The 9666-nt window shown below is 39.9% G+C and overlaps 1 protein-coding gene across 1 annotated transcript; it reads right to left on the bottom strand.

Annotated features, from left to right (window-relative positions):
• Window positions 1-507: 507 nt before the first annotated feature.
• Window positions 508-9450, bottom strand: PDK4 (pyruvate dehydrogenase kinase 4). The gene is made up of 11 exons (XM_015853647.3): window positions 9215-9450; window positions 8481-8622; window positions 7725-7796; window positions 7267-7451; window positions 6717-6806; window positions 6136-6213; window positions 5499-5575; window positions 4735-4833; window positions 4491-4601; window positions 3751-3864; window positions 508-3031 (listed from the first exon to the last, which is right to left on the bottom strand). The coding sequence occupies exons 1-11, from the start codon at window positions 9363-9365 to the stop codon at window positions 2900-2902; spliced, it is 1251 nt and encodes a 416-aa protein (XP_015709133.2). The 5' UTR covers window positions 9366-9450; the 3' UTR covers window positions 508-2899.
• Window positions 9451-9666: the final 216 nt, after the last annotated feature.

Here is a 9666-nt window from a genome sequence, read left to right as displayed (position 1 = left end):
CAGCAGTCTGCTTTGTCCAACAGCCATGGTTCCATTTTAAACCAGTCCCTACAACCCAGTTGTCCTATTGCTCCAGAGCTATACAGCATATGCTCTGTGCAAGGAAAGAGATTATCACCTAGATCTCCAGTGAGAAGCCATTACATGAAGTGCAGTTTGTTGGGAATCTTCATTTGGCAGTGAAATAACTTGATTTTTCCCCCGCAACTGTTGCACAGTAGCAGTCTTGGGCATGACAGACAAGAAGTCTGTCACTTACCCACTTGGCTTCTGAAACCACTCACTTTGAGGCTGTCACTGATTTATCTTATGCAAGTTGTTTATGTTTCCTATTTCTTCCCTCCTGCAGTTGTTTTAACTGCAGACTTGACTTCTTCACAACCTGAAACTACATCACATATAGCAGGTCTGATGTCTCTTGAAACTTCAAATTGAACTATGCATGCAGTGTACTTCTTCACAGAAATAAAGACACTATACAATCATTAGAAAGAAAGACACTACACAATCATTAGAAAGGTTTTATTACAAAATTACTTCAGTATCTACAAACAGGTAAAAGGCTTAAAACTACACCTCTATTTCCAGAAATAAAAATTCAGTAGAGGCTGAAAAAAATAGCATTTTATCTAGGCAGATAGCCCTTAATGAGTTGTTTAATACTAAAGGAGTCTCCATAAGGTTTCCTTAAGTGCTACACACATTTGTCTTCGTTCTATGTTCTGCATATAGAACTTTTGAGATTATACTTATCCAGAAAGCCCATATTTGCAAGTGCTATTACAGACATTCATTTACAGCACCCACATGCATCAGATGCTTTTAAGACAGACACAGCTTCAGCTACTGCAGCTTGAAGCTGCAATGTTACAGATCTACAGTCTATCACAAGATCATAAATCACATCCAAACATTACTGAGTGCAAAGAGGTACTGTATTTACTTAATAACAATCTAGGCATATTTTGTGACCTCATATTCAATACAAGGTCAAAGTATTCAAGTATATTATGGCAGTGAAAGCAGTTTTTTCACACCTGTATTTTCTAGAGAAAGATATTTCAGTTTTGGTATCCATTTCATTCACTGAGTGAGTGAAAATATTCCTGAACTGGTGACCTTTGGTGATTGCAGCTTATTCACTGTGGTAAGAGTTGCCTCAATGCAGTATTTAAGTCAATATGCTCAGTAATTATCACCATTACTTCTAAACTTCCTATTAGAAATAAGTGAACAGAATACTACTTTATTTTCCATTGAAAAAATCTACCCCCAAGAAGCTTTCAGAACACAAAAGGTAGATCTAGCTTTCTCTCACATGCTATTCATATATCGCATTTGCTATTCATAGTAGACTGTAGAGTAGATTTCTTCCCAACAAATACAAATCTGCTTTGGAATAATGTCACATCACTGAGCAGGACGCTTTAAATACTGTATTTGCAACTTTCTTCCAATCATCATATACAGTTAAGATAATGATGCTAGTTAGTCAATAATTCAAGTAACATTATACAGCCCTGATGAACCTTGACTGTCCAGATGAGAAACTTCCATTACTTTAAGTAAATTCCATTACTTCACTTATGAGGAGGGGAAAAAAAAAATCCACATAGGGAAGAAAGGTAGAAGCTTACTAAGAATGGACTATTTCCTCAACAGCTCTCTCCCACTGGCACTCCTCTTGTGGCAATTCCCCTATGGCATTTCATAAAAGTTATCAGTGCAGTTGATGTTTTCAGTCTCATTTCCTAAGATCCTTCCACTACAAAGAACAGTTCTTAGAACATTCTACTCCCAACACCACTCTTCCTGAAAACCCAATAGACTGTCAGTGCTCATTACAGCTCACAAGGTGTCAAATCCCCATACACCTTTAGACAGTGCGGTCCAATACATAGTTGACAAAGATGGTAGTAGACAGATTTTGGTTTAGTGCACTGAACCTGCTGGTTATCTAACAGACTGACAAAAAAGAATCACGGGATAACATTTTAAGTATGCTGTTTCCCATGTCATGCTCACATAACACAGCGTCACCAAAACCTTTCATTTCAACTTGCAAGTCTGACTTCAGTTCCTGGAAAAACCTAACTTACTTGGCACGTACTTTCCTGAGCACTGAGATATAGGCTAGATGTAAGCCAGCCTCATGGCTGTTAATACCAAGCTGCTTCATTAAAATCTCTTAGTTACCTTATGCACAGGAGCCTTACTTCACTGGCTTTTCCATTAACAGCTTGATAAAACACAAAATGGAGTGCAACTCAGAGCAAGACATTACTTAAGAATGATTACTAGAATATATAAGGTTGCTTCTTTTGTTAAGACATGACTTCCTTATGTGTGGAAAACACTGTCTCCCTCCCTCCTTCCTGGTCAGGGTCTATTAGGATGATGCTTATAACACGGCAGTCTGACAGCCAAGAGAAAGGATATCTTCCAGATGTTCTAAATGCAGCTTTTAAGTACAGGTACATCTATTGACCTGAGGAGTTCTGCAAGATGAGCTGCTGATATATATTTTTCTCCTAGAATAGGTACCAGCTTAACTGATATATTTATCAGTATCAAAATTCAAGCATTAGACAGGACTCAAATTGCACACCTCTCTACCACATAAAGTCTTTGATCACAACAAAAATAGCCTGAGTTTCCTCTATACACATATCTCTTCTTTAAAGACATATATGCATTTCTATTTTCCTCAGCCTGAAGTTCACAGCAAGATTTTACATTTAATGTATACAGACTAGGCTATAACATCTTTAGCTTCTTCCTCTTCTTCCAGTCCTGCAGTGGAAGAACTTGCTTGTTTGGAAGTAGATGAGTACTTCCAAACACTAGTCTCTGATAAGCCAGCTTGATCCCCTTGGATGCCTTTAGTATCCACTTCCCTTCAGAGAGTTGCAGTCTGCCTTGGGCCTTTGCTTGGGATGCACCAGTCACCTGCCTCTGAAGTTGTTTGGTAATGTTTGGAAGCAGATTTGTTAAAAACTGGAAGTTTTTCCACTGATTCTGTTGATAGGGCCTAAAAAGAAATAGAAATTACACTGAGAAAATTCATGCAGTATTCATCAAGGATTAATAATGTGACACCACAAAGTAAATTTACACAAACATTTCTGTAATAGCTGCAACCGTTAACTTGCTCTTGTACCTAAGTTCACAACCTAAACTTTGCAGGACAAATGCAGTAACACCAGGTCATGTTTATGCATTTGTACAGGCTTTAGAAGGTATTCTGTTACCTGTTTTCAAAATAACCCTGAAAGCACTAAAAGAAATACACAGAACTACAGAGAAACTTCAAAATGTGATCCTTTCCTACCTACATATTCTGCAAAGGGCTTATGCAGACTCTTTCATGATTAGTTTACATAGACTTTCTTGTCAGAGCAAAGAAAGAACAGTAAGGGAAACAATATCTGCAACTCGCATCTAATTTCTGTCATTTCACTTTGTCTTCATACTTTATCTTCTATAAACTAGAAGACATCAAATCTACCCAAGAGAACAACCTCTGAATTTGATTTCAAGCTCTCATCAGTATTTATTCAAGATACAGCTAAGTATCTTGAACATCAACAAAAAAACAGCTCATTTAAACATACTGGCATTTCTTTAGAAATAGTTTTTCTATTCATCAGAGAATTCATTCACCTATAGCATGATGTTGAAGTAGTCACTTTACTGCATTAACAATTATTATTAATGTTTATTTAGTTTTAAGTCAATCAAAATACATACCTTCAAGTAGATAATAGCATCTGTTCCATAACCACAGATAGAGTAAAGATTTAAGTCTCCTTGGAAGTATTTGGCATATAGACGGGAAATTGGCAAGCCATATCCAAAGCCAGCCTAAAAAGTACAGTAAAAAATGAACTGTGTTAGCTCTTAAGACTGAGAAATTAATAGCCAGAAAATTTCCGGAGACCCTAGACTTTGAAAGTCCTTTGCACTTTGGACTTCTAAGATCTCTTTCCTAAGACCACTTAGAAAAGACCTCTAAACAGTTTCATATGGAAATTGACTGTTTAAAAAGAATCTCCATTGAGAAGATGTAGATACACCCAAGTCTTACTTTCACACATTACACATCTGCTTTTTCCTTGTCCAGTTTTCACGCTAGTACAGCTTGATTAGTGTTAGGTATCTACTAGTACAAAACTTAACTTATCCCATTTTGCTTGCCTTTGTAAAGACAGCACTTCTAATAAGTTTAATGACAGTGAGAATGAAGATCAAGTAAATTATCGTCATTGGAGTAGAAGAAAAACCATATTAGGTTAGAACATCCATCTCTGTTTATACCTTTGAAGGCACATTCATTGAGCTAGCTATTAAATTTATTTCATAGAATGTTAATTCTTATCTATGAGGCTCAATCTTTGCACACCCTACAAAGCAATAAGGTAGACAGTGTTCATTATTTATTATTAACCTGCCCAATACTTATAGCAACTTGAGCATTGAAATCATCTTACCAGAGGAGTTTGTCTACCATCATCCATAGTTGGCCGTGGTGCTGTGGAATACATGTAGCTAAACAGCTGCTCAATTTTCCTTACTGGAACACCACCTCCTCTGTCAGAGATCTGATTTAAAGGAAAATAAAGTTAACTTGGATCATTGTCACAGAACTTGTGGCAAATTCTAATGGAACTTGCCACAGCACATGCAATCATAAGGATTATATTAAGGCCATATAGTAGATGGCCAAGGAGATACCTTAATGGCCAGGTCTTCTTGTCCTAGAACAACTGTTACTTCAACTGGAGAGAGGGAAGGACTGTTCTCTTGAAATTCAACTGTTGCCCTCATTGAATTCTACGGAAATAAAGGTTGCCATTATCAGTGTTGAATCTATGCATTAAAATCAAATTATTTTAATATTCCTATTACCTCACAGAAGTTAAGCACAGTTATCACCAATTACTACCACTGCCTTGCTTTAAGAAACACTTTGCAACTTACATTACATATAAAGAGCAAGAGCTTTCACACTTAAAATACCTCTCCACATTTAGAAAGATTACTTCTTTTTTTTTGAAAGATGAGTTTTTGCCAACATCTAGCCAGGCAAATCTAAGTTAAATAAACTCACACCCTTTGAAGTCAGTATGCGTCTAGGGGAAAAACTGAGTTCAGTAGTCATTATAAACAGCCAGAACCCAGCACCCCATGTTGACAGGACACTAGTCCAGCACTATTTACTACTTCAAAATGCATTACTTAACACATAGCAGAACTGCTCTGTGGCTGTCACAACCCCATGTACCACTTACTCCCTCTACCATACCCTGTCCCCATTGCTACCACTATGTGAAAGCATCCAAATATTTTCCTAGAAAATATTTCTTTTCTCACATAGTAAGATAAGTTTTTATAAATCCCACTGTCCCATGCAAAAACTCCATTCAAATATAGCTATAGAACAATAGTGAAGCTCCTGCTCAGAAGACTGAAGGAAGCAACAACACATACTGACATACCTTAAAGAGCTCAAAGAGCATGTGAAAAAGATGAGATGGAACATAGACAATGTTAATTGGCTCTCCCGGAAATTTACCTAGAGGAAGAGAAAGACAACCAAGACTTAGGATAGTTCTGTTTGTCTTTGGTACTGCACCCAAATTTTACATTAAGCAAGTTATGTGGTAAAAGAAAATGTCCAAAATTTAGACATTTCCTCCCAACTGAACAATTTTGTTTAGGTAATAATTATCACCAGCTTAATAATTATTAATTCCATTCCACATGCAAGGGATTTTAGAGGTTAGGACACCAGTTTAAGATCCCAAATGCTGACAGCTTAGACTAGAACCTGCATTTTTCAGTCAGTAGACAGACTCTTCCTACCCCAGATACACAGCTCCTCTCTGAGGACTTATGTACAGACTAGCTTTGTACTCAAATTTGTAAATATAATCTCAGGAAATCTCATGTTTAAGATGCAGTGACACCTGACACAAAAGCTTATGTGAGGTGACAGTAATAAAGCAGAGAGGAAATACCACAACACAAATCAAATGGTATGAACTGTCATGGCTATAGTAATGAGAGTTTTTTGATTCATTAAAGGCATTGATTTGGCTACAATAACATATAAGACATAAGCCCTCTTCTTACCATTTACTTGATTAAGTTTCAGTTCTGGAGACGTTAAGTAGTACTGGTCACACAGCATCTTGGAACTTTGAAAAGCATCTGAAATATTTAAGTAAAGTACGTGAAATGGAGCATTGCATGCTGCAGAACATTCTAATGCATGGCAACGTACAACTTCTAACTGTGATAGCTGCTAAGGTGATACAGACTATAAGTCTTTGCTTTACAGGGCATGATAATGCTGCATCCACTGCGTGCACTGAAACTGAGACTAAACAGGATGTTACAGCAGCACAGGCAAATTTTTTAGTACAATTTGGTGATTCTGTAAAACAGATGTATCTGGAGTATTATATAAGGTTAGGTAGTGTTGATTTCAACACTACAGATGATTTTAACTCACTCCTACCATATCTGACAATTGCTAGGCCTGCTACTTTTTTAACTGGTACTTTATATATTATATACTACAAAAGCTGATGTTTCAACAGACTGTTTTCAACTATTTCAACAAGAAACTCAACATCTTACACTTCACACACTGCCTACCCAAACTACCCGCAGCCAAATGCTGATCACATTAATGGCATCAGAACACTTACCATTCACTACTTCAACGACATCACAGCAAGGATCAATACTCCCAATGTGCCTCGGGTGACCTGATCCGGATTTATCATCAAAAAGAAGGGCTGTTTGGATGAAAACAAATACTGTACTTAATCACACTTGCCATACTATAAAACAATGTTATATTGAGTATAATCACAGCAGACAATCATATGAGTACTGTTTATGCCTTTTTAGATTTAAAAAGGCAATCTACTGGCAGCAGACTTGTGTGCAGTTCAAAATATAAAGGCTTCTCAAATGCAAAAGAATTGCCTTGTCTTCCAAATGAGACTTTACTTTCTGGACTACAGACTAGTTGTAAGCTCCCCCATTACTTTAAGTCATACAATCTAACTTCTCAGTGTCTCACAAAGCCATCTGAAACAGATCTCTCTGACAGTTCTGAGCTGTGCTTACATTCAGTTGTTTTTCATGTGGCTGAAGACAGAAGTTGGAACTAGAGGATCCTTAAGGTCCCTCCCAAGCCAAACTGTTCCACGGTTCTATGAAGTCTTTCCACAGATAAGATTTCCTACTTACTGTGTTGGTTCATCAGCATCCGGGTGGAAATGCGGCTCATGTAAAAACGATCCAAAAAGTATTGAATGTTTTGATTGGTGACAGGATCTACTTTAAATGTATCTTTGTATTCAATTACTCCTTGTGCCATTGTAGGGATTACGTCATGATGTCTGTTCCGAACTCTAATTAATGTATCTATAAAACTAGATAAAAAAAGTTGTATTAGAACATCACTCTAAGACTACATGGAAGCAAGTATAAAGTTAATATCTAATTAAGCAGAACAGATAACTGAAAGAGTCTTAATATGAGAAGCATTGCTTAACTTAATCAGAAATACTACCAGCTTGCTCTGTGCCCAGCACTTCATACTAGATTATCAACTTCAGCTCAGGACAATGGTCATTCTGAAGTGACTACACTGTGAAAAATCAAATGCATGTTCAAAAGGTCAATGAAATAAACTGAAAGCTTACTCAGATAAGACTTTTTGGTCATTCGGGTTCTTCTGATGGAACTCAACCAGCTCCATTAGACTTTGGATGTACCTATTGAAAACACAAAAGAAACATGCTATCAGTTGATTTTTATTAGTAGAAACAAGATTATCAATGTCTAGTTCAAGTCATAAATCTTAACAAAGCTCCACCTAAGTACAGGAACACAGATGGTCACTTCTGCCTGAATCCTAGAAGTCACACAAGCCTTCTTGTGCTTACTACACCCAGAACAGTATTTAAAACACCACTGTAGTAACATCGACTTCTCTTACAATTCAAGATGTTAAGAAAGGCAGTTTGAAAGAAGATCAACATTAGGAAAGTACCTGAGCAAAAATGTTTCTAGGTCTGATCAGCTTTGACACAAGCTAAGTACTTGAGCCTCTTTGCTAATGACATCTGACAGCCTTGACGCAAATTGCAAAAGCACTACTGTAGTTTACTAGATTAAGAACAGTTTCTGGATCTTACTCTAACACTTTTGCTCTTTATGCATGTGATGCAATTGTACCAGTAGAACAAGGTTAATTCTGATCCAATTACTGCCCACTACAGAGGTGATGTTAATTGAATGATAAACACCTCACAGGTCGAGGCCATTTGCTAAAGAATGGAAGCCTTGCATCCCCTGCTTATTTTGTTACTGCCTTCTATTACTCAAAAGCATCAACGACAACTAAGCTGTTGAATCAGTGTTATTTTGCAAGCTCAGTCCGGGTCATTTTCACTTACCAGCTTTTCACTAACTGCACGGATGGGGTGCTGAGCAGTTTATCAGGAAGAAGCTCAATTTCTCTCAGTATGTTCGCAAACCTCACAGGGAGCTCTTGTCGCAAGAATGCAAAGGAAGTCCTTTCACACCCATTTGTCGAGCCTATAAAACAAATCCAAGAAAAGCACGTTGGAAAACTATTTTTCTCTGGTACACAAGTCCAAACTGCCACCTTTCCAGACTGCAGTACTATAACGATTGCAATGAAGTATGTGATCAGCAGCCAGCTCTATGTGTGTACACATCTGCTGTGTTTGTGTGACAGCAAGACACTTCCATACTTCTGCACTTCTTATTTTGACGGAGGGAAGCAGTGGTGACGCTGTAATCCTCCCGAAGCTCTCCAGCCTTTGTAAACACTTTGGTCCGACCGTGCCACGTGAACAGCACAGCCCACAGCTGCCAGCTTCGTAATCGGATCTGGGTACAGCCTGTTCGCTCCTTCAGAACAAACTTAATGACTCCTCCTTAATAACGTGCGCCGCAGAACGCGAAAACATCCATCAGCCGATTAACTACCGCCTCCCACACCCCATTAACAACCCCTAACAGAGTCGCAGCGCATCCCACCTCCCCTAAGCACGGCCAGCACCGCCGAGGGGGGACAGCCCCGGGTCACCCTCAGCTCGCCCCGAGCCCCCCCACACCGCCCCCCGTCCCAGCCCCGGGCTGACCGCCGCCCCTGGGCTCTCACCGAAGTCCAGCAGCTGCTTGATGGAGAGCGGGGACGGCGAGAAACGGGAGAACTGCTCCACCTCCTGCGGCAAGCGGCTGCTGCGGACACTGCCGGACCCGGACCCAGTCAGGGGGACAGCGGTGCGCAAGGCGATGCGGGCGGCCTTCATGGCTGCAGAGCTGGCGGTCGGGGGATACTCGGTCAGTTGTCGAGGCGCTGAGCTCTATCTGGGCTCTCTCTGCCCCTCTGCCTATGGGGGCACCTTCACGTGCCGCCTCTATTTACCCCCGCGGGGGGCGGTGCTCCGCAGGTCCCTCCCCGCCCCGCCGACGGAGTCCAGAGGCTCGTGACGGCAGCTGGCGGCCCCCGCTTGCACGCCCTGTCCCGTTCGCGGTGGCGTGTCGCCAGCCTCGTGGGGAAGTGACAGTACCACCGGGCCGCTCCGTGCCCTGGCGCAGCGCCGTGCCCGC

The sequence above is a fragment of the Coturnix japonica genome, chromosome 2, assembly GCF_054131305.1.
Source record: "Coturnix japonica strain WE chromosome 2, WE-NBRP24, whole genome shotgun sequence".
NCBI classification, from domain to species: Eukaryota; Metazoa; Chordata; class Aves; order Galliformes; family Phasianidae; genus Coturnix; species Coturnix japonica.
This window is presented reverse-complemented; position numbering and strand designations above follow the sequence as displayed.